A 26,285-nucleotide genomic window follows, 5' to 3' on the forward strand; every position below is an offset into this window, starting at 1 on the left:
ACCTGGTGACTCCCAGCTATGTCATTGTAAGTTAAGAATAAATAAAGTGGAGGCAGGGGATTTAGCTGGCTGCCAAATAATTGCAATAAATAGCATACTCACCTGAAAATTATTAACACCAATTCTAAGCAATAAGGAGATTAGATGCATGGGTTAGTCTCCTTTGGAAACAAATTCATGACCTTCTATTCACTGAAAGTTAACTTTTAAATATACTTTTTCCAGGAAGCTTTCCAAAGGCAATCTACCCTGGAAACAAACTTGATTTAAAAAACCTTCACAAAACAAATGAAAATAGCAAGAGCAGTACAGTAACTGACTGCACTTAACCTATTTTTTTTTTAAACCTTTTCCTCTTGTTTAGGCTTTTTGGATGGTGAGGAAAAAATCAAAGTCAAGTTGTCTGACATAATCTGTCTACTTTGCAACATTGCATTTTCCTTAAGATTACTGTAATCAGAGTTTAGTGAAGAAAAACTTCAGTCAAGCAGAAATTGTCTAAGCTGAGGGGTCACCAGAAATGTTCTCTAGTGCCTGTCCAGCCTGGAGCTTGTCTTGTACAATTTTTCTCTCAATGATTGTGACACAGACATCAGGAATTTCCCAAAAGTAAAAAGCTGAGAGTGTTGATACTGAAAGGAATCTGAATATCCAGTATTGAATAATTAAAAGTGCTGGAGTAAAAAACTGGCTCCAAATTTCATTGTGCAAAGGTGTCCTGCATTAGGGGAGCCATCAGAGGGACTTCTGCTATAAATTGAACTCACCAGCTGAAAATAAGGAAGATCAGGATGTACCAGTGAGTACCTGGACTATTAGGAGACAACAATGTTATGCAGACATGAGAAAAGTGAATGGAAATGCAGAAGTACAGAAGTACTTCAAAGAGCACAAGGACAGCTTTAATTTGACAAGGGAGACCTGCTCTGCAATTTGTCACCCAGCTCTGGTCAGATATCCTGACTAAAAGTGTGAAGAAGGGTTAAAGAGACGATGCGGGGGGTGGGGAGCTGATCTCACAAGAAGACCCAGTGGCTCCTAGTGGTGGCCTGAACAAGCCCAGTTTTAACCACCTGTCAAACTGATCCTGCTTCCTAAAACAGCAGAAAACTCTTTGTATTTTCTGCTGGGTTATTTCATTGATTTAATCACCTGTTTTATTTATAATGATTCAATCACCTACATTGAATGGTCAGATGAGCCAGAACCAGTTACACAGGAAACATACATATGGATAGGAAAGAGAAGAGGAGGAAGAGAAGGAGGAGAAGAAAATAAGAGATCATCCCTTTCAATGGCAGGAAGCTGATGGATTGACTCAGCCTGCTTCTGACAACCTCACCTAACTCAGCAGAGCAAGGCTTGCTCAGCCTAGAAAAACTCGACAGGGCAGAAAGGAGATTTTGTCTACCAACATTCAACCACATGAGACAGAAATCATCGCTGTTGCAAGAATGAATGGACACAAACTGGCCATGAACAGAGCTGGGCTGCAAGTCAGAGGAGTGGTTTTAAGCTCCATACCAGCCACATTCTGCAGTTTCTAATGGGATTAGCCAGGAAAATGGGAAAGACTTAAACACTGAGGGACACCCAACAAACACTCAAGTAAAAACCTTAGAACAGAGGGCATTACTTTTTCACCCACAGAGCATTTACAAGCATGCAGCACCAAGATTCTGCTGTAGGAGGATGTTACAGAGGCCACAAGGATAAATGGGCTCAATCAGGGAATGGCCAAACTTCTGAAGGGGAAACATATCAGTCTCTGCTTCAAACAGTCTAAGTGTTCCTAGGATGGACCTCCATAAATTTCTGCAAAGGGTTATATGTAAGGGATGTGTGGTAGCAGGGACCAGAGTGCATGGTGCAGGATGCCTTTTCAAGTCCGAGATCCAAAGTGTATGGATCACTGCAGAGGCAAATGAACCAAGTTTCATGTCCTGTATTCCACAAGAGACCAAATGAGCATACTTATCTGGCCAAAATATTTCCTTGCTTAAGACTAGGGTATCAGATAATGCAAAATAAGCACAGCTTGTAGGCGAGTTTTCCATTTCTCAGTTAAAAATACTTCACTTTTATTCTCCACCATCCATCACTTTGCTGTTATTGATTTCAAATGCTGTGGAGCCTAACTAGTAAGCATAGAAAATGGAACTGATGAAAGTATTTAATTAATAAAAAATCCAGTTTTGTATATCTTATATTTATTATTTGATTCAATTAATTAAATTTTCATATTACAGATTTGTGTTGCAGAGATACATAATACACAAGATCTAGCAAATGGTTCTACCTCTGTTACAGAGTTCCACAAAATACTATATTGCCAAGCCAAAATATTTAAAAATTGTGAATGAGATCCCAATAATCAGGACACATCCTTAAAAATATGTTTCAAAAGAAATCAAGAAAATTCTGACTACATTCAAGTCAATGACAAACCTTTTGTAAAGTCAATGATGAAATCCATATGGGATTAGTTTTAATTGCCTTTTGTTTTTTATGAGCCTTCAGGACTCACCTACTTGCCATTTCCAGTCTCCGTAATCAAAAAATTAATTTCCCTCTTTAACTGACTGATGGAATTTTCCCATAGTTTAATAAGTCCAGGATTTGAGGCAATAACAGAAGGACAAGTTATCATAAGGTTTGTGCTCTAATTAAGTGTCTCCAATCAATTGGAGAACAAATTTTTCTTTTAAACTCATCCTGCAGGAAAAGGGTAGTGTCTCACAGGGAGATTTGATGAACTGGACAGGAGTGCCCTGGAATTAAGGGCTGGGAATGTGGTCCAGACAACCTTGAGAGTGGGGTGCAGATGCCAGATGAGCTGTCCTTGCCTTTGTGCCTCAGAGGAAGGTGGGTGCAGCAGTGATGGATGTCTGCTTTTGGGACTGTCCACCTCCTCCCTTGCTGCTGCCACCTTTTCTGCCCTGCAGAGGCAGGAGCTGCTGGTCCTGTTCTGCAGATGGTGCAGGCAGGGGTGCAGTGGGAGCAGAGCTGTCAGATTGTGACTTCATCTGTGCCTGGTGTAAGCCCTGCTTGCTGGGCTGCATGTGGGATTGAGGGAAGCAGAGGACTACCCTTGGAAAATGTTTAATTTCAGGCCACTCATGTTCCATTCAAGCTTGACACCTCAAACAGCAGCAGCAGGTTGATGTAATTTGCAGAAGATGGATTTATCTTCTGCTGATGTTCACTGACATTATCTTTTAGACTTGACCGACTTCATTCCTGGGAGCTGCTTCACATAGGAATGGTGATAGTGGAGCAGTAAAGACCTCTCTTGAGGCTGGAAAAACCCATGGAAAAGAGCTGGAAATATCTGCTTGGAAGATAAGAGCTTAGCCTGAAAAGGGAAAAAACCCCAAATCTGCAAGAAACAGGAATGATGGGAGGGGCCAAGAGGGACAGAAATGTTTTAAACTAAAAATAAACCTCAATTCTGAAACTTTAATATATAAAGCTGTCTATTAAAAAATAGTACCAGATTACATCTCTACAGTGCCAAATAATTAATAACTTTTAATAACCCTAATAAATTTGGATTTCATCAAAATCTTGTTGCATATCATTGACTGTTTCAAGCAAGGACTATGAGTTCTTACAGGAGACCAGCATCTGTGTTAAAATGTACACTGCTGACATCTTTCCCAGGTACATCAATTATAATTAAAGTGCAATAAGAATGCCAGGATGGACTTCTCAGGCACTTTGATGCTGGAGCCCGAGCATTTAAAATTAAATCCATTAATTGTAACTACTGTACGTTTGTGATCTCTCAGATAGCGTGCAAACTAATTCATTGCTTTTGCAGCCATGCCAGTCTTTGTTAATTAAGGTTTGTGATTTATTTAATTTGAGCAGAGATGTATCAGAGTGCCCCAAACTGGACTGATAAAAGTTCATTAGTTCGTACTGTTTCAGGCAATTTGGAATCTGATAATGAAAAATGTTTCTAGGCGCCTGACAAAAATTGATTAGCAAAATGGTCTCTAATTGTTTAAGGAAAGCTCCATATTTTCTTCAACCCACCCATCTGAAAGTTCATATGTTAAGAAGCTCTCCTCACGCTGAAGTGGCTCTGAAATACATTTGAAGATAAAAGGCTGATTTACAATTATTGTTGGCATTGCTGAGGGGAGGAGGGAGCCACTGTGCTGTCTCAATCTGGAAGGCTTTATTTCTTTCTTATCTTTCCATACACAGCAGCCAACACCACAGTCTCTGAGTGAGAGTCAAATATTAACAAAAGTGTTCCTCCAAAAAAGTATTAAGGTAGGAGTTTCTCTGCTTTGCAAGTGTGAAAGAGAGCTGAAGAGTGTGGGACTGATATGACCAAGTCATGGCTTGGAGGACAGCAGTCATCCTTCTGTCATCAGAAAGATCTCAGCAATACAGCAATGATCCTGACCACAGACTGGTGAGTCTCCAGGAGGCTGGCACTGGAACAGTCACAACAGTGATCCCAAAAAGGAACTCAGAGCAACCAGATGAGATGTAAACAACCACACCATAGCCATTGGTTTGGTGAACTGAGTCACAGAGTCAGAGAAGAGCTGAGGCTGGAAAGCAGCTGTGGACAAAGCAGGACAACAGATTGCTCAGCAGGCTGTGCAGTGTAGGTTTGAATGTCCCCAAGGATGGAGCATTCTCAGGGTGTTTCCCATGCAGATTGTTTCACTACCACCAGCATGAAAAGTTTCTTCCTAATATCTAGCTGAAAATAATCTAATTTCCCTAGTTGGAACTTGTGTCCACTGCAACTTGTGTCCTCAAGATGAGTTTGGTTCCACCTCCACTGCACACTCCAAATAGATGGTAATAAAATGCAGTGAGGGCTTTCCTTCAGCTTCTGGTCTCAAGGCTGAACAAACCAAATCCTTTCAGCCCCTCTTTGTATCATACAGTCCAGTCCCTCATCGTGTTGTTGGTTCTCTGATGATTTCCTCCAGTATTTCAAAATCTTTCTTGCCCTGAGGAGCCCAGAATTGCATGCAGCTCTCCAGATGTACTCTCAGAGAGAAGGGAGTGCAAAGAGTGCAGAGAGAAGTTCCATCAAGCTGCTGTCAATGCTCTAGTTAATACAACCTGCTACACAGCTGGTTTTCTTTGCTGCAAGGGCACACTGGCCACTCATGCTCAGCTTCTTGCCTAGGTGCAGCCCAGGCCCTTTTGTGCACAGGTGTGTTCCAGCTGGCTGACTTGGTCATGATTATACAGCAGTGGAAGTGCTTGGCATTTAAACCACATCTCCCAAATCCTGTGGCACCTTCATCTCTTCTTAATGGCACCTTGAAAATCCAAATTTACTGGCAGAGATCTAAAGAAAAGTGTCATTTCTGTGTCTTTTCCTAGTGAAGATGTTAACTACAGTCCTTGAAATTAGTAAAATGGGAATTAGTCAGCAGTCTCTGACACTTTTCTCAACATCCTTCTTTGACACTAATAATAATCCTGAATAATTTTATTGCTCATTCGTCATTTAGGTCTTAAAATTTGTTTATAAGTGCCTGAGCATCATTGCTCCTACTTTAAGGATAATTTTTTTTCTTTACTGTTTTATTTTCTTTATTTCTTTATTTTCTTTACTGGCTTGTTTCCAGTCACATGGAAAGTGAACCAACTCCAGCCTTGCACATGGCAAGTGCCCAATCTCATAGTGAACTTTCAGAATATCCAGCGACCTGAATAAGGGAGGAGTTTAGAAGAGGAAGTGACTCTCTGTGTGGAGAGGTCTAGATGAAGAGGTTAAACCAGATGCCTGATATTTAGACAGCTAAAAGTAGATTACACTGATGCCACTTATAAAGAAATATAAGAGTAGGTAGGAGTAAGATTCAGGAATTTTATTCTAAGGTAGCATAAACTGTCTTTACTCATACTGAATTCAGTGTGCCCATGCTCATTTTTATCAATGGCAAACCTAAATGAGTGGCTGTGAGCCATGCAAAATCTAAAATTAGAGAAGAACCTGTACATCTCATATAGGACTAAACACCCATGCAGAAAATTAATCTGAATAACTCAAATGATACAAAGATGTAAATCAGAACAATTTTTCAGGATGCCATGGCTAGCTGTAGTAAATGTCCCAGAGTAATTTTAGATATTAGAATACTATTGTTTCCCCTTAGTTATCTAAACAGATTTCTGGGTGTTTTTGGGGTTTTTTGGCTTTCTTGTAATTATTTTCCACCAGATCATAATTTGTGTCCTTTAAATATTTTTTGAATGAATCTTCAGAATACGAATTTACTGGCTGCCTTTAATTTCAGGCTGCTTCTAGATGAAAGCCACTTCTACCTCATAAGAACTGGTCAGGGAAAATTTACTTTCTGAATGGACATGGTACTGACAGGTGTTTTTATTTTTTTTTTCACTGTTACAGGAGCCCAGGCCTTGTGCAATAAACAACCCATCTGAGTGTTCATACTTACAGAACAGAGGCTGTGGTGTACTGGGATCTTCTTCAGACATTCAAGACAGTTAACATTTGTAATTATGAGTAATTTGTTATGAAGGAACTCTTTAAAGTCTTTTGTGAATTCCTGCATGAAAACACACCCATAAATCCTTGTACCAATACATGCACATGTAAGAATGCATTGTGTATGTGCTTTTCTGGATCACAGGGAAGCTCAGGTGACCTAATTTAAAGAAATAATCTGGTCCATTTTTTCTCAAACCACATGGAAGATTTGACTTCAACAAGGTTCTTGTTTGCATGGGCACCAAGGGAGGGTGAAAATATTCCAACCAATTTAAATAGGAAATAAAATGGAACGTGTTTTAGCAACAGTTAGATGTGTACTCCCCCCATAGCATACGTTTCTCTCAAGATAAAATCAACATGTTGGAATTGCTTGGAGTGCCAATTTTTATAATGCTTATGTTTAGGGGAAGCTTCCAGGTGTATCAAAGGTGAGCCAAAGACAGTAAGATAAATATGAAGTTATGTTTGTGTTCACTTGAGGGTAATTATTCTTTAAAATTGGACTTTCAAGGACATGTAAGAATCCTGAATGCTCCATTCCTATTATAATAAATAGTTTCAGGCAAACTTGAAAAAGATGATCCTAATCTTTACTATTTAGCTGAACATCTTTGCAGCAATTTTTGAATTAAATATGTTTGTATTTCTAAACCCCAGAAAACAAAACAGGGTTTGTTCTTAACAAACATTTTCCAAATAACATAATAATATCTTACAACTATAGCTCTAAAACTGTAATAAGCCCTTACTTCCAGTGCTCCCCAGAAGATTGGATTATGAAAATAAATGATCTTGCTCCATCAGAAGCTGTGAATGAAATGTAGGCACTTCTGGGGAAGGGGGGGGGAGATTTTGCAGTGTAGCTAGTATAAAGGAGCTGAGAGCATAGGCTAATAACTTTTTCATCTTAAAAATTGTGGACATAAGGTTCCTCATCTCTTCAGCTCAACATGTCTTTAGAGGAATGAGGTGTAAATTCTGAGAAAGGTAAACTTGTTTGAATTTTTTACATCCTTAAGAGCAGGGACAGCAGGCAACCAAGAGATATTTGTAGATTTTTAATGGAAACCCCCAAAATGTCACTGAACCAAGCCAACAAAACATGGAATGATGGCCCCAGACAGGAATCCAAATGCATCACTGTAGTTTCCTGATGTGATTAGCTCTGTAGCACAGGATGGAGCCTGTCCATTTTCCAAAACTGGGCCAAAGCCTCAAACAGTTGTTTTGGTAATGTAGGTGAGCCTTTAGGTCTCAATAGTTCCTACAATTACTGCTGAATCTGGCCTTGGCTCAGGAATAAACTCCTTGTATTGAAAAGATTTACTACCCTAACTATATCTGTATCTCAATTTAATGAAAATGTTAAGGATAATTTGATGGTCTCTTGCCAGTGTAATTTTAAATAAAATGTCTTCATTCCTTGGCAGTGTCTATTGGCACTCAGGTTTAACTAAAGGAAGTGCTTAAGTGAAGTGCTTTTTACATTACAGTCTTGCCAGTATCTTCTCTGATAGAATAGATTTAATTTTCAATGTTTTACCCAGAGTAAATAAATTAAAAAAAAAAATTACCTCCCACCGTCAGTCCATATGGTAGCAAACCTTACTAAAAGCATTACTAAAAATCAGATATTGGCCTATCACAGCATTTGGACTAATCTCAAGCCTCATCTCCTGTAAATTAAAGCATTTCTAACTTATTTACTGTTCATTTTTTATGCACTCTTGTAAAAAATCTTTCTGTACCTTGGGAAATAATGTAGTACATAATGAGGTGCTGTCAGTGCATCTTAGATTTTCATCTGAGTTCAGCAAGTCAGCAAAAAAGTTTAGGACACTTTATTATAATTGCATAGGGAATGGAAAGTAATGGTAAGGTGGTGACAATTTGGCCATCATACCCTACAGAACTGAGCAATTGCCAGATACAGTCTTGATTGTTTACCCTGTCTAAATCAGGAATGTGTGTACAGAATGAGCCCAGAAGGACAATGCATCAAAACTTAAATTGTTTGGGAATAGTCTGAGAATAGAAAAAAGATTGTAGATATAAAACAGTGCTCATTAAAAGGGTAAAACCTGTAATATTTATTTTCCTTTGAAAATTTAAGTGCCATTGATCTGTTTTATTATGTAGAAAAAGTATTTACCAAAAGAAAAAAATCTCTCTGACACAGGCAGAGTGTGCTGCTACTTACATTAAGGTAAAAGGAGCTCATAATTTTAGAAGTTCATAAGTCACCTCAGTAATGTTATCCTTGGCACCCAGCACAACAACTCAAGATCTTTGTCACAGCTGGGAAGGAATTATTTTTCTTGTTATTATTGCTACCCACCAAATCTTCATTCCTCTTTTTCTTCTGCTCAACAAGAGACATTCAAAGTGTCAACAAGAGACTTTTAGAACATGGCTTTGCTCCAAGCCACTCACAGTGAAAAAGGAAGATCTTACAACAGCCATACGGGAACCACAGATTTTTCCTGTCCCTTGGTACCTAGAAGCAGGCCCTGGAGACACTCTGTAGGTAAGTTTATCTGCAATGTGGATTGAAACACACTCTGCACATATTTTCTACAACTGCGACTATCTTTGTGTTACTGTTTTAGTTTCTATGGTGTGCATTTACAAGAAAAAGATGGTATTTGCACACACTTGAGAAACTTGATTTCAGGGAGTGAAGGAAAGGTTGAGTAATGACATCTTTTATTAAAAAAGATCAGACTTCATGTGATAAACAACTGGACCACGCTACCTGTACCTGGGAGCAATGTGCACATGTGTGCAGAGGCAAAAAGGTTCAATCACAGGGCAGAGAACTGTGACTAGGAGAACACAAAAAGTCTTGTGGAATGTGTAATAAAGAGATGAGAAAGATGGGGAAGACTGCAGCAGGTGAGGCAGGTGGGTGAACAGAGCACACATACAGGAGCAGTGTTCCCACATCCTAGAGTATGTGTTTGTCAGGGCCCTGGATTGCCCTGAGCAGTTTCTGGGGCTCCCACTCACTCACCCCACTGCCCATCAGTCCATCTAAGCTCAGGAGTACTTGTCTCCAGCCCTTCCTCTGGATGCACCTTGGACCTACACCACAGCACTGTCTGGCCCCTCAGGACTCGTCCACTCACCCTGCCTGGGGCTGTCAGTGCATCCTGTGCAACCCCTGCCAGGCTTTGCTCTCTCTCTGCATCCTGTGGAATTCTCTTCTGACCTGGGAGGGCATGGCCTGTGCTAGGTCATGCTGGGGGCATCCACTTTGCTTCCTTCATGGGACAACCTATTTTTGCTGCTCCCTAAGAATATTAAACCAGTCGTGGCCTCGAGGGGGACACGCACATCATAGAATCACAGAATGCCTTGGGTTGGAAGAGACCTTAAAGATCATCCATTTCCAATCCCCCTGCCATGGATAGGGACACCTCCTACCAGACCAAGTTGCTCGGAGTCCCATCCAACCAGTCCCTGATCACTTCCAGGGATGGGGCATCCACAGTTTTTCTCTGAGCAATCTGTTCCAGTGCCTCACCACCCTCACTGTAAAGAGTTTTTGTCTCATATCTAGTCTGAACCTACTCTTTTTTGGTTTAAAGCCATTTCCCCTTGTCCTGCCACTACATTCCATTGTAAAAACTTTCTTTCCATCTTTCTTGCAGGCTTCCTCCAGGTACTGGAAGGTCACAATATTGTGACCTTCACAAAATTCTCTTCTCCAGGCTGAACAACCCCAATTCTCACAATCTTTCCTTTTAGGAGAGGTGCTCCATCCCTCTAAACATCTTGGTGGCCTCCTCTGGACTCAATCCAACAGGCTGTGCTGGGGATGCCAGAAATCACCAAGACTCCTCAGACACTCATTAGTTGGGCCTGTGTTATTTATCAACCACTTCTGCAGAAGGTAACAGCCAGGGTCAGCAAAAGACATTGTGTCCCAACACTTAGACTGGAATATGTCAAATGTGTATCAGTGAAAACCTTAACTCATAGAAACTCTGATCTCTCTAGTTTCATGTTTCTTTGACTTCTTACATGAGGAGGGATTGCATCCCAAAGTTGTCTCTGCTACTGATAAAGATAGCACAAACTCATGACCTAACAGGTAGCTTCTGTGCTGATGAAAATTAATCAATTAACTTCTAGAGACACCAAGACTGGTCCTTTTTTATATGAGACTTACAAAGTTTATCAAGGCCAAATTAAAATTGAAAAAAAGTCTTGTCATGTTTGTAAAAAAACGTACTATCATTTCAATAAGAGTGGTGGGTTATTTCATCAGCAATGCAATGTGTTGAAACTATGAACAAACATTTGACGTGGTATTTCACAATACCCTAAACCCCATCTGCATTTGTAAACAGTATTTAAGGAGGCCGGGCTTGCTTATACTGAGACGATGTTATCTGGGGAAATCCCAGGCTAATTCTTACTCTTGCCAAGTACTCATTCCCTGATGAAAAGTCTGAAAATTTGAAACTCTTCTGAATCATCCAAATCCAATGAAATCTGAACAAATATTTAATTTGCCAGTCAGCTTGACAACAGTTAAAGAGCACTGTGCTCTCGGTATGAACAGCTGCAAAGCACATATATCCTCTCTTGGAGTGGGTGCTTGCCATTTGTTTGTTGTGAAATGCTGATGTGAGAATTCACAAGTTAGAGCTCATGAAATCAAATTTCCACTGAAGGGAATGAAAGCTGGATTTGGCCATCTATATTTATTTACCACCTTGAGCTGCAGACTGAGTAATTGCTTTTGTTGTTGCTGCTGTCTGTGCCACCACTGTCTCTGGAGTGATGCAGTCACCACACTGAAAAAATGGAGAATGGGCTAGGAGCTGTAAAGCGGCCTCAGGTGTAGCTTCACGGCTCAGGTCTGCTGCTTTTACATGACAGCCTTTTCTCTTTGCTGCTTTTACATGACAGCCTTTTCTCTTTCCACTCCCCATCAGCAGAGGTCCCATTCCTGAGCCCACCTCCCTCATGGACTTTCTGAGTGCATTTTCATGGCTGGGTGCATTGCCATGGCCACACAAACGCCTGTATCGGTGTGTCCAGTGCTCAGCCTTCACCATGATCACGAACTCTTTGCCATGGGGCCGTGTCCATCACATGTCCGTCTGTTCCTGGAGAAGAGGAGGCTCGGGGATGACCTTACCCCACAAATCCTTGAATTCAAGGTGTAACCAGGTAAGGGTCGGACTCTTCTCCCAGCACAGCACGAGAGGAACCGGCCTCAGCTCACACCAGGGGATGTTCAGGATGGACAATGGGAGGATTTTTTCACAGAAAAGGGTATTAAACACCGAAATGGGCTGCCCAAGGAGGCGGACTCACTGTCCCTAGAGCTGTTTAAGAACTGGATGTGACACTTAGTTGATGGCAGTGTTTGGTGAAAAGTTCGACTCCATGATCTGAGAGGTCTTTTTCAACCTTATTTATTCTGTGCTATGCTTATGCTACCAAAAGTACAAATGCTGTGTGTTCCCATAGCCAAATGATGCTGAGGAGAGCAGCCCTCAACCCAAGCCCGGCTGCACCCTCAGCCCGGCTCTGGCCCCAGCGCGGCCCGGCCGGGCAGAACGCGGCACCGCAGCGCAGCCAGCCCCAGCCGCGCCTGCACAGCCGCAGGCAGCTCCCGTGGAACACCCGCAGCCGGGACAGTGGGGGCAGCAGGGACAAGACAGCGGGGACAGCCGGGACAGGACAGCGGGGACAGGCGGGACAGCCGGCGCCGCTGAGGGCGCGGGCCGGGGCGGGGCGGCGGGCGCGGCCGTGTGTCGGGAGCGCGCCCGGCGGGCGGCGGGCGGCCGCCATCTTCTCTGCGCGGCAGGCGGGAGCGCTCTCTCTGCCCCCTCCTCCGCTCCCTCCTCCTCCTTCTCCCTCCTCCCACTACGCTCCGCCGTCGCTGCCGGTCAGGAACGGGGCGACCGGGATAGCGAAGGCCGCGGGGAAGGCGGGGGAAGGGGGAGCAGCCCCGCGGGGGCGGGCGGGCCGCGGGGCGCCAGCCCGGGGGGTTCGTGCGGCCCCTCCGCTCGCCCTGCCGGCCGGCCGGGCCCCGCTCCCCATGGGATAAGCTGTAAACATGTTCAGCTTTGAAGGGGATTTCAAAACAAGGCCCAAGGTGTCCCTCGGAGGAGCGAGCAGGAAGGTAAGGAGCAGCGCCCGCCCGTGCCTGTGTCTGTGTCGGTTCCGTCGCCCCCCGCCCTGTTTTCCGTGCTTTTACTGTCGGGCCTTCAGAAATGGGAGCAGCGATGACTAAGGTTTAATAGAGGGGAAAAACCCTCCCCTCCTGATGATGTGTTTATCTCTGATCTCCCTGCCTGTCTGTTATTATTATTTTTTGTATAATCAGGCCACACCATCCCGGGCTTGTAGTGTAGTAAGAATTGTGGGAAGCGAGGAAATGTCTCCTTGGCTCGTCCCCCCCGCAGGCGATCGATCGATCCCGGGTGTCGCGGCCGAGCAGTCGCTCTCCGCGTCTTCCACGGGGGAAAGGACTCGGAGACCTCCTGTCACTTCCCTCCGGAGGGAATATGTGCCGTGGAGCTGCCTCGCCGGAGGGATGTGGGACACACACAGTCTGGCACAACCCGAATTGCTGGGGGAGGTTCGTCCACGTGAGCCGGGGCTGCCGGGTTGGTCTCTGTCAAGTTTAGGTTCAGTCAATTTGTCGTGAGCAGGGTGAGTAGCAGTTAATTGTCAGCTGTACCAGACTATTTGAGCTCCTTGTGTTTATTGATGGGAAAGAAGCAGAGTGATTTATTCATATCTTGCTGATTGGACAGGGTAAGCAAATGTTTAGTCGAGCACTGAAGGGCACAGGACTTAGGAAGAACGACAGAAAGGGCAAAGTGTTTTTAGAAGTGGCCTGATCTGTAGGAGTCATTTCAATTCGCTGTGAAAATATTAAGTCTCCCCGTTGTCATTGGAGATGACTGTGTGGGAAGCTAATGAGTATTTCCATTAGTATTTTTGAATTTTAATCGGCTAAAAAAAAAAGTTTCAAGTTTTTATTACTGTGCACTGAAACCAAGTTTGATTCTTGGAAACTTTTAAGGTTTGGCAGTGCAGTGAGGAACTCAGAAAAAATTCTGCAGTATGTGATACTAAAATCACGGCGAAGTTTGCATTTTGGCATATTAATATGAAGAGATTGTATACAGAACTGTATTTAGATTATGCAGCTTTTCCTCTGATTCATCTTCTGTTTATCTTAAGACATTTCTGTTCATTAGGCCATGTAAACTGGCATTACATGAGTCAAAATGCCATAAATACTCCCCAGCTTAAGTAGGAGTTGGCAGAACATGCCCTGATCCTCAGCTGTACATTTCAGGTACTTTGCAACTTTTGACCCTGACTTGCTCACAGTTTCTTGCTGAGCATGTTGCCTCCTACAGAAGTAAACAACTGTCATAACATCTCCTTTTACACTTAACAATTAATGAAAATGTATCAGAATAATGTCTATTTTAATTATATTGGACAGATTTATTAATGTTATGCAGGCATAAATTTCCAAGGGCAAATATTAACATGTAAGGGACTGGAAACTGAAATGGATGCATAACCTTCACTCTGTGCAGTAGAGGTTGTGGTTCATGATGAGATTGATACTGACTGGTGCACAGATTTCATGATTTTGCATTGGTTCACTGAAGTGCTTGTGCTGCATCAGTGCAAATCAGTTACATGCAGCTTTGGGCATCATGGTTACACAGACATCCTACAGTGTCCTTGGAATAGCTGCTTATTTTCAGGAACTGTGTATACTAATAATGAAATAACTTATTCAAACAGTACTAAAAACTACTTCTAAGTGCAGTTTACCTGAACTTTGGTAAAAACATACTAAAACAGAGATTGCTGTGGGAGTGTTTATGTGGGTTCCATGTGATGTTTTACGATTTTGGCTTTTGTATTTTTCAAATCTTATACTGCATCCTCCGTGTAAAGTGTAGTTAACTGTCTTCACATTTTGGTTAGACAAAACAATCCCTCTGGGCCTGTTATCCAAGGACACCCTACAGTCTCAGGCCCCAAAAAGTATGAATAAAAGTGATTTGAGGGGTAGCAAACTGGGGGAATATGGCTTCATTACCTGAAGCTGTAATTGGAGGATTAACACCTGATATGTAACTAGACCAAACTTATATCCGAGTTATGATCAGATGATCAGAACTCATGACATTTTGGGTGTAGCTCTCTGGGGAGACTTCATCTCCCCTTAATGTACCTGAAGGCCCTTAATTAAATATATCTTCTTTTATCTTTTGACTTTGTCTAGTCTCTTGTTTCTAGGTAAGCCTGAATTAGGCATCACCTGAGTTTCTCATTATTTCACATCATAGGCTCCTTGGGATCACGTTTCTCATATATATTGGCTTCATTGTAACAGAAAGCTGGATTGTAGATGATTTCCTTTTAGCTTTTGGTACACATACTAAAAAACCTCAATTTTCACGAATGCCCTTGCCCTCCCAAATGGTGTATAACTTCAGAAAGATCAATGCTGTACCTCTGCCATGCTTTTGGTAGCTAGTTGCATACTTAGTGCTGCCTATTGTGATTCCTTTGGTAGAAGAAGGCACAGTTCAGAAACTCTGGGGCCATGCAGGTTGTTTAATGCTAAGAATAACTCTGTACCCAGTTTGGGGAAGTTTCCCAAATGTGATTGCACCACTGCAGAACAATGACAAAACCTCCCCATACAGACACAGGGACGCCTGTTTGAGGAGCCAGTCAGTGCTAAAGGTGCCAGTGGAGCCTGATGTGGGTACAACTACACCAGAATAGTGATCAGCAACACTATTAGAGGCGTGGTTTTGCTGATGGAACTGCAGCTGCAAACAATAACTGTGTTGGTCACAGCTCACATGTGTTGACACCTGTCTGGCACCACCATGTGTGTCTGTAGTGTTCCCTTAGGCCTCACAAGGGGCTCACTTCAGTAAGTTCCATCAGTAGGAGCACAGTGATAGAAATAAAATTGGGCATTTGCATAATTGTGGCAGTTAGGTACTGAATCTAGTGTGCCTTCTCATCACTAGCTTGTTTGGTATTTTTGACTTACAAAACCAGAGAGCTTCAGGTCTGTTTTTGCACTTTTTGCATCTTACATTCATGTGTGTTATGGTCTGAATTACATGTACTCTTGAGAGGCACTTCTGTCCACCCATATCAAGCATCACTTGTTTTTGTTCTAGTCACTGACTGCAAATTAATATTCTGAAAATTACTGTCTCAGTGACTGATCCTTTCAGAATGTTATTGTAACATTATAATAATGCATTGTACAGAAGTGTGAAAATGTAGGTGGTATTGTCAATGCTTGGACTTTTCCTTCCATACCTACTTTCAAGAATCTGCTGATTCATCTGGACTGTGCCCTTTCATGTATGTTTGAGGGTGTAGATACAGGGTTTTATTTACAATGTGATAAGCTAATTTTAGAGGGTTTTATTTATTTTTATTTATATTTCTGGGGTAGTTTATCATCACATTTAAAACATAGTTCTTTGCTTTATGAGGCTCTTCATAAGAAATTTTCAAATTTAGTTGAATTGTAACTGGCAAACCATATTTTTGTGCTTCTTAAGTTGCCTCCAAAAATGAATGCTGTTATTAGAGTTCAATATGGGAACCTCTTGAATTACTCATGGACCTTTTGTGCAGGACAGTAATTGTTGCCTGGAAGGCTGTGGCTGCAGAGAGTCTGTGGTGTGTTAGGCAGGAAATGCAGAGCTGTGCATGAAGAGCTGGCTTGGGGTGCAGCTCACACTGGCCTCACCCAACCCAGCTGTGCAGGGGACTGGAGCAGATGGTCCCTTCACCTGGCTGCTGCCCAGCCCATCCCCTGTGTCCCGTGCAGTGAGCAGATTTCTGCCAGGTGGAGTGTCACCAGGCCTTCTGGGGACAGCTGGCAGCTTTCACTGATTTTAGCGTGAGGCTGAAGGCAGCACGGAAGTGATTTAACCACGTCAGTCTGATTTGGGACAGTCATGCTAGTGTTACTTCATTAATTCAGTAGTATTAAGAAAAATCTGAGGTTCATCCATCCATGCAGGGCATCCCCAGGCTAGTGCTGAGATGTACAAGGGACTCTCTAGCTCCACATGGTTTGATTATGTTGTGAAATGTATGAATGACACCTTGGAATTCTAACAGGGAAAATGGGTAAAAGAATATTCAGTCAAATGTTTGGTATCACTTGGACCATGCTTTTACATGCTGTTTAAAATAGAAAACCCTCTCCTTTTTCAGGGTTTGTAATAGACATGAGCTAACACGGTCATGAAAGTGAAAGTGAAAACAGCTTCATTGAGTTTGGGGTTCTTTATGATCTTTGGCTTTTTTGTGGAAGACAGAAGCTTACTAATGAGCAAATACTGATTACTTCCTCTGTATTTTAAAAATTCTCAGTAATTTATTTTAATATGGACATTTTTACTAATCAAAGATCTTCTATTTACAAAGTTTGTTTCTATTTTAATTTAGTAGTTACTGATTTGCTTTCTTAAATTAGAAGCATGACATTAAACATTAGATTCTTGTTTATATTTCCCCCTGCATTCAGCTGAAGTGCAGAGGTAGAATTCCAAAAGCAACGTGGTTGCTCTTTGTTGTCTGTATTCTACACATGAAATAACTTGCTTGCGGAATTAAAATTAAAATTTTACAATTAGTAGGCTGTAAAATTGCCAATGTATGGTGAGATCTGCCCCTGTTGGTATTGGTTGTTGTGGTAGATGCCTGTAGGATGTAAGCATTGATGGAACAGTTAAAAACCAGTTTTGTTTCTCTCTTACTGATTGATTGAGGAAAACAGTTAATAATTTTAGGAAGGAATAATTTCTATTTTATTATAACTGATTTGACCCTACACTATGTCACAATGGAAGTGAAATGATGGTAAGGATTATAGTATGGGAATTGTAGTTTAGAATTACAAATTGAGTGTTTATTTTTGAATGGTGGGAAAGAATTGCAGTGCTTTACTCCCTTAGACTTTGTCCCATCAGGCACTGATAGCTCTCTGTGCAGGTGCATCCCTCATTCTGAGTCAGAGCTGTGTTTTATCCAGAGTCTTGCAGTGTCACAGCCTAAGTCTTGAAATACTCTTGGAATTTCATATCTGTGGTGTGGAAGGATGAGGAGACCTTCATGTTCTAAAATAATGACTGTCAGTAGGAAACTACACAGTTAATGCATCCCTGATTCTTAGGCATTTTTTCCTCTCTGTAACATTTGAAATTCTCATTTGAAAGCAAGCTACAAATGATGGAGTTGTAGTTAGTTGACAGCAGTAATTATGCTGTTATTTTCAGTCATGTGCTATTTTTTCAAATCCAAATGAAAAATTTATAAATACAAATATTTATAAATTTTATTTATAAATCAAATGCCTTTATAAATACATTTTTCCCACTTGTTCCTGAGAAAATGATGAGTCACAGAATGGTTTGGGTTGGAAGGGACTCTAAAGATTACCCAGTTCTAAACCCCTTGTCATTGGCAGGGACAGCTTGCACTAGAAATCACTCACCTACAGTTCTGTGTACAATATACATCTAAAAATCATAACAGGGACAAACTGAGCATTAATGTAAAAGCAGCAAGAGCCTCCTTTAGAGCCTCCAATCAAATTCTGGTTCCACCATGTGGTTTTGTGGGTACCATGACAGCAGAATATTTCAAGCTGCTGAAGTACTCCGACATGTTCAGTGGAATTTACATCATTAAGGTTCGGCTCAAGACATTGTAAGCCTTTTAAAATACAAATATCTGTTACTATTCAGATTAAAAAAACCCAATTGGAGTTCATCTTGTCTTAAATAATTTTGAGAAATAGAGAAGGTGGGGGGTATCTCCCAGTAGCCACATTGTTTCTGTAAAAGTAAATGTTAGAAAATTTTCCATTTATTTACTGGAATTACTGAATACTTGTGTTGAAATGAATTTTATTCTAGAAATTGCTTAGGTCACTTTATTTATTTTGGGAGTTGTTACTGATTTTTATGAGGTTCAAGATAAATTCATCTGTAAAGTTGTCTTCCTAATTTTAAGGAAAGAAAAAAAAATTCAAGTTCCTGGATGAAGACCATACAAGTTTTATAAGTGTCCACAGAAATTAAAAATACCAAGTGTTTGTTTTTTAAAGAAAATTGCGTAAAAAGTCATGCCTTGTACTTTGCATGACCTCTTGTAATGTGAAATACAAAGCATTCTCAGCTACTAACCAAAATAAACCCTCTTTGTTTATGAAGAAGCATCAAACATTTATTAATAATATTAAATTTTTGGTTCAGTATCAATATTTTTTAAAATCAGTATTCAGTTAGTATCTGAAAATAATTATTATTTCATCTTTGCATCTGGGCATATATGTTTTAAATTTATTTGCTATATGATTAACAGCTTGATTAACATAGCTGTCCAGGAGTGTTCAGTTTCAGATTTTAAGAGTCAACAAATATTAAAAACGTTGAAAAGGATTTAATTATGTATACATTTTGTTTTTCTGAATCTGGAATTTAAGCCAAGAGGGCTGAAAGTTTATTTCTCTCAAGACAAAGAGTTCAAATGCAGAAGGAAAAGAGTAATAGTTTCTGTATTTTGTACCTTATTCAGTCTTTGTCTAGGATGTGTGAAAGGTAGGAGTTCTGCAAACATACTTTTGCAATCAAAAAGTGTATTTCAGCAAAACAAGGATAAGAAAACAATTTTTTTTTTCATTATGGATTGAACTGCTGTTTTTGGAGCACTGGCATTGACGTGGTTCCACTGTCAGCTGTTCTCAGCTGCTGCCTTACAGCACCTCTGCCACCCAGAACTTTGCTGGGATGAATAGCACAGTGCATGGAAGTGCTTGTTATCCCCATGTGCAAATTCACATTGCACATGTTACTCAGCATTTCTTCAGTGGCAGTCACACATTTTCCTTTTTCTGTCCTCCATCTGCCTCCCTGCTTGCACCTCCTTCCTCCCCCTCTCTTACCCTTTGAGTCATCATCTGTAATGTCTGTGCACTGTGTTTTGCTGTCACATGCACTTTCTCTGCTTTCTTGTTTCTCTGTGCCTCACAGAAAACTTCACAGATTGGGTTTTTCCTGGTGCTGCAGCTCAGCAGGCTAGAGCAGGAGAGTGAGTGTCTTTTCTCTGTTGGAGCAAGCATCAGGCAGGAAAGGAACTGCCGGGTGTCTCCTACATTGCATGAAAACTCACAAACGGTTTTGCACTTGGGAGGGCAAGCCTGAAGGGAGCAGACCACATCATAAAGAGTCAGTGATTCAGGGAATGGCTTTTCATTCCTTTTGAGTTAGGAGTGACAGTCAGGACAAGCTCATACTTCATTCCCCCTACCTTGTCTGCCTGGCTGCCTTGAAAGGAAAAATTATTTCATGGTTCTTTTCATGTTTCCTGCTGCAGGTTTGTTTTCTTTAGCACATACATGGTTACTTTTTAATTTCTGAAGAGGCAGTGTATTCCAGCTTGGTTTAATAATTCTTTAAGGGAATATATTTTACTCGAATTTAATTCAGATGCGTTCTTTAGTCATAGTTATGATCTGTGTATATCTTGTGAACATGAGTAATAGTTTTATTTTAGCCATTATAATCAATTAAAGGTGGGGTGTACTTACTTGAATATTTTATTGTGTTAGGATAATTCTTCTATTTTATTTAATTTATACTTTAACAATTTGGTGTTTTTCTTTACAAGTACTCAAAGCAAGTATGTGGCTGACTAAAAACTTAATTTTTGTTAGTTTAAGAGTGGATTGGATTAAAGACTGATTGCTACTAAGAGACCCAGTTCTTCATCCGTGAAAAGCTGTGATACACTAAGGATACACTTCCCTGTTACATCTCCCTGCCTCTTCAAGTGATTTGAAATTATTTGTTTCTGATAAACCCTCTGGTCACTTATTTCCCTTTATCTACTAATAATTTGTATTTTCTGTCTTTGCTTGTGGTTTTTTTCATACCATTCTCTTCTTTATTCACATGCAGGAACTTCTTTTCCTTTTCCTGTATTTTGTTCTGCTTTTTTTTTTTTTTTCCAACTCTCTCTGAAGTGTAAGGACAAATTAGAAAACATTGTTTCTAAGCAGAAATGCATATGGTGCTGTCTGCAGAACAATCATTTCTAAACTGGGAAATGTCACCAACTTCTTTAATGCATCACATACCAGCTGTTGAAAAAGTCCTGAAACTTTAAGCCATTTGTTGTTTATTAATTTAGTACCTTGTTTTGTCTTTGTGTTTGCCTTTCTGTACTGCTTGAGTGGAGATGCATCATCATCATCCCTATGTATGGATTTGTGTGGGTTTGTTTGTGGTGTATTTAACACATGGGACAAACCCTGTCTTTAGAGGGCAATAGCTGTAGTTAGTGGTGTCTTTGGCCATAAATACTGTCTTTAGAGGAAAGATGGTTAACCTTGTGGGATTTTTTTTTCTTTTTCACTCTCTTGGTGGTCTGTGTTAGAGTATTTTCTATCCTAAAGAAACTAAGAGAAACATGACTTTGCTTCCTCTGTATCATCAAAAAAGAAATGCAGAAGAGTTTTGCTCTCATTTTTTGTATCTGCTGATAGACATTGAAAGTGTTCCAGCACAGTTGTTTCAGCTGTAGTTAAATATTTTATAAACAATTGTTTGCCAACTTCAAATAGATTTTTCTGTATTAAAATACATTACATTTTCACCTTGAGTGTTTTTTAATTTCTTAACTTCTCTAGGCTAATAGGGGCATATGGAGAAAAATGAAGTTGTCATGTGTGTCATAGTGTCAAAAAATGAAAATAGTTTCCTTAAAGCTGTGTGTTTTAGACTGGCCTGAGGAAAGGTGCTAGGGTGCTTTCATCTCCTGTTGGCTGCAGTAGAAACTGAATACTGTGCATCAAAATTTTGAATTATTTTGTGTATTTCCTTGGAAATTACGCAAAACCAGCAGTAAGAGACTCTTGCAAATAAAGCTTTGTTTATATATTGTAATCTATGAGTACCCATATAGGACTGGTTTTAAAGCTAATGCATGGTTTTCTTGTTGTAATAATCTTGGGTTTTGAGGGCCTCATGAATACTTTAGTATTCTTGTCTTTTTCTGTGTTGGTGAGGTCACTGTCCTGAAAGTTTTGATGCATAGCCTTAATTTTGGTGAAGAGTTCAAAATTTTAAAAGAGAAAATTCCTGCCATTTATGCTGTGTCTCTCTTGACATCTTTTCTGGACAAGCTTTGAGAAAAAGGATAAGTAAATATAAGAGCTTCATGCCTTTCTGTGAGTTAGACAAAAGTGTGGGCTTTGGAACAGGATGTGATTGCTCTGAATGTGCCACAGCTTGCTGTGTGCACCTGGGCCAGGGATTTATGAACCCTCCAGGCAAGGGAAACACTCAGACTTGTGGTATGACCTGGTGGGACTGGGACCTTACTGTGCTCCAGCTCTGCCGTTTGCAAATGGGTGATGTTTGCTGGGGTAATTGGGGTGCTGAGACCAAACATGGGCAGGGATCAGTACAGTTTGCTGCTCCCTTTCCATAGGGACATAACTCCCCTCCATCACTGTTCTTTTGGGAGGGCTGCATGCCTTGTGTCTGTGAATTCAGAAAATGATTAACGCCAGCTTTTCTCTATGTTTTATGTGCTATGCACTTAAGCAATCCCTGAAGTGAAGTCTGCATTAAATATCCTGAACACAGTTGAGGCAGGTTTGAATGAAAATGCAGTAGTATCTTTATTTGTGTCTTACAGGAAGAAAAGGCTTCTCTCCTTCATCGTACTCAGGAAGAAAGGAGAAAACGAGAGGTAAAGTAGCCTGTAAGCGTTTGCCTGCCCACTGGATTTTTCTTTGGTGTTACATTTACAGTGCAAAGCGCTTCTGCTGCAGTAGTACTTTGTACACCAATGTTTTCTTTCAGTCTGCAAGTTCTGTATAATCTTAAAGTATGCTTTAATTGGCAAAAGAATTTGAGTGCTTTGAGATGTTCCTTAGAAGTGCTTTTCTTCTCAAAAGGAGATAAGCATGCACTGGGTGCAAAGAGAAATTTCCCTTTCATTTTGGTGTTTATTGGTTCTAGTCTTTGTTGAGAAAATGTAAGAATTTGTCTAGAAAATTGCAAATTTTACCTTGTCCATAACCTATTACTATGGGTTAGTCTCAGCTAACTTTCTTCTGCCTCTGGTTCTGCTGTAGTTTCTTGGCTGACCTTTAGTACTCACTTCCCCAGTGTGTCTCAGTTCTGTGAAAGTAAAATCAGAAAATTGATTCTTGAATGCTTTAGAAAGTGCTCAAGTGCTTTGAAATCACCTGATAATTAAGGAGCAGTGAGAAGCTGATGTGTGAGGCTTTAAGCAACCTTAAAACTGGTTTGTGATGGAATTTTACTGCTCTGGAAAATTCAGTCTGGAATTATACAAAGGAGGAATAGGCACTGAAATGAAGACCCCAAAATTTAGTGGTATGGAATTTGAGTAAATATGTTAATTTTGTCATTTTCCCCCCCACCCCTCCCATATAAGTTGAAAAAAATTCGGTGTTAAATACTGATTAAAAATTATAGCTATGCAGGTTTCATGATCATGAAGAAAATAGCTCTTTGGCCCTTACAGGTGTGTGTGACCCAAGCTGGGTTAAGCACAAGTTCTGTAGTGACTCCTCAGTTTCTGTGGACAGTTACTGGTTTTTTTTTCTCCCCAACCTGGGTGTGTAGTTATGGCCTAAGTTCAAGTATGAAAGTACCAGGATTTCACCCACAAATTCAGAATTCCATGCAGTGAATCAGCTTTATGATCAGTGAGTCATTAGCAACATGTGTAAGAATTCTTTGTGGTCCATAAAGCCATTCAGGTGCTTGGCTCTGTCCTTTGCAGAGCCAGTGCAGAGCTGTGCACTCATCCCAGTGGAGGTGCACATGTGCACACAGTGATTTGCTGTGGCATGGAGCACGTTTTCACAAAATGAATGACTCCTCTGAGAATAAAATCAGCTGTGGCTTTTAAAAACTGCCTGTAGCAGAATCTTAGCAGTGACCTCAGCCTTAAAACCTTTGCAATTAGGAGTCTCTAATTGTCAATTATGTGTTCTGAGATAAAACCAGTACCTAGAGAGGAGAAGTTATCTGTGTTTGAATTGAGCCTTACATTATGGTTATGAAGAGATGTCACCTCTCTGAAACTCTCTCCTGATTGCACTTTTACTGTCAGTATTTTGGAGAGAGAAATACCCTTTGGCCTAACAAAATTTTGATTTTGATCAGTGATTTAGAGGCAGAGTCCTCAAGAATCTGCTTATTCAGATAACTTACTCTAAGAACCAGAGTTTTCCAAGAAAAATAAAATAGGCCTTGAGTAGCAGTTTTGTCTGGTGTTCTCTCTGGTCAGTTCAGGCCACTCTTAAGTTGGATGTGTCTTTATAGAGCAATAAATTGGAAATCAAGATTTTGGGACTTGAAAATTTACGTAAACTTTCCAAAAGTATTTTACTGAAATCTATGAAAACATTTTGGTGTTTTGTTTTGCCTGGTGACCCTCAGACATACAGGTTCAATATAGTTTAAGGATTGATTAGGTTAAAATTTCTCTTTCTAAAGCAAACTTCTTGATCCTTCTGTTTTCCTTCAACCACTGCTTTGTAGCTCTAGGTTCATGAACAATTCTTTATTTCCCCTCTTTTATTCCCCAAGAAACCATATGGACATTGTTAGAAATATAATTACAGCAGCCACTTCCCACAGATATTTATTGTAATGGGATATGCTCAGGGTGTTGTCAGGGAACCCTCCAAGAGCTCTTTCCACAGCATCTCAAGCAAGCTGGCTTTCAGTTCCTCAGAGCCGTTGTAAAGGGATGAATTTTGCTACTCTTTCCACCTGCTGAGGTTTGGAAAAGAGGCTGAGAATTTTTATTAATTTTTATATTTTGCTCCTGCGCCACAATGAGCTTTAAGCCTCATTTTCTTTTTGACAGAGATACTGTCTCCAAATAAATTGATTTTTAAAAAATTGTTTTCCCTGTGCTAGCATCATAATGTTTGTATATTGTTTGAATGAAAACAAATAAATGGGTTGTCAGTGTTTGCTGCTCTATGCAGAAAGAGGAATGATGTCATTGAGTTTGATGAATCCTTCAACATTTTTCAACAGAGTAATATGACTTTGTCTAATAAAATGCATTAACAATAAAGTGATGCAAAGTAATAAAATATTTGTGTTGATTTCTGTAGTATTACATATTTACTGAGTATTAAAGATTCTTTTTCAATATTTAATAATAAATTTGTTTTTAAAAACATAAAAAGCATTCTCACTGATTTATGTGTATTGGATACAAACATTAAAATAATTTATTTTACTAATGATTGGTGCTTAATTTTCATTAAAAGGCCATATTGAATACAAATATATTTGATAAAATGGTAGAAATTAGAGTCAGTGCTATGGTGTTGATTTCAGTTTTCTTGCTTTGTTTTACAGGAAGAAAGGCGGAGGCTGAAAAATGCAATAATAATCCAGTCCTTTGTAAGAGGGTACAGAGACAGAAAACATCAAGTCAGTACCTGGTTATTTAATTAGAAAGATGATAAATAGTTTTGCTGAAAATGAGAATTTCTAGTTATAAATAATTTCACTGAAAAATCATTTTGAGTATTTGAGAAAGCAGAAGTTCCTTTTTCCCTCTTGACATTCTCATTTTAAACTCATTGTTTTAGTAAACAGATGTATATCCTGCAAAGCATGGATGTGACTAAACCTGAGTGGGATCCTGCAATGTTTTTTTTAGTTGATAAATTGGATAAAAAACATTAGGTATTAAGAACTTTCACACACCAGTGGAGCTTTTGAGTTTTTTTACAGCATGGCTAAGGTAGTAGTTTGAGTCAAAAAGTTGTACTAAGTTGCTGTTGGGTAGATTCTTCTATGAAGGAGTTTTGTTTAAATTCATTAATTTGAGTAAACTGGACTAAAATGTTTGATGTGATAATACTTGATAAGCAACAGATTTGCTGCAACTGTACATTTGGAGTTACAGAACGGAGTTAATGGCTTCATCTATGATATCATGTGTATGTTTTGATCTCTTAACAAATATGTTGTATCTGTTTTACTACTTTGTAACCTGACTGGATAGGAAACTGAAATTTTGTGTCTGTTTTAATCCACAACCATTACTGATCTATTGATGGATGTTTTGTTTTTAAGTACTCTATCCAAAGAAGTGAATTTGATCGCTGTGCTAATTTGGCTCAGTCTGGAGGAGCCTTTTCCACTGCTAATGGAGCGAATTTGACTCTCTTAGTTCGCCAGTTACTCTTTTTCTATAGGCAGAACGAGGATTCAAAGCGTTTGGTGAGTACTGTACCACACTTTGATCTGTAGTACTTGCATTTTGTGCACTTTTAAACCAGTCTTTCACTTGAAAGTGCACTTTTCACTGCACTCTGCTGTTTTTCATTTAGTCACAATAACTTAAAATTAGGTTTTACAAGTGCATGTGCCCACACACATACAAAGTATGTGAAGTGAAGCCTTGGAAAATCAAATGTGTATTATTCACAATAAGTTTTTAAAATAATATACTTCTATTAGGATTTTAATTTTTAGACAGTATTTTCTCCTTGGCCCCTTGGCCATTCTCAAGGTGTTTGGGTGATATTTTTTTTCTCACTGTTCAATATTGCTGGCATATCAATTGCAAAGTCACTGCCAGCTTCCCAAATGTATGAGTAAGTGTGATTCATAGTGGCTGTTAATAATGGACATTAAAGAATTATGGCTGTTTAAAA

At 40.0% G+C, this 26,285-nt stretch overlaps 1 protein-coding gene across 1 annotated transcript in view; it reads left to right on the plus strand.

The window, feature by feature from the left end:
• The first annotated feature begins 12,504 nt into the window (after positions 1-12,504).
• UBE3C (ubiquitin protein ligase E3C) overlaps positions 12,505-26,285 on the plus strand; it is a 66,768-nt gene continuing 52,987 nt past the window's right edge. The window contains exons 1-4 of the mRNA XM_033059430.1: positions 12,505-12,647; positions 22,256-22,309; positions 24,976-25,050; positions 25,702-25,848. Coding sequence (XP_032915321.1) covers positions 12,582-12,647; positions 22,256-22,309; positions 24,976-25,050; positions 25,702-25,848 — 342 coding nt within the window. The 5' untranslated portion in view covers positions 12,505-12,581. The remainder of the gene's footprint in view (positions 12,648-22,255; positions 22,310-24,975; positions 25,051-25,701; positions 25,849-26,285) is intronic.

The sequence above is a fragment of the Catharus ustulatus genome, chromosome 1, assembly GCF_009819885.2.
Source record: "Catharus ustulatus isolate bCatUst1 chromosome 1, bCatUst1.pri.v2, whole genome shotgun sequence".
NCBI lineage: Eukaryota > Metazoa > Chordata > Aves > Passeriformes > Turdidae > Catharus > Catharus ustulatus.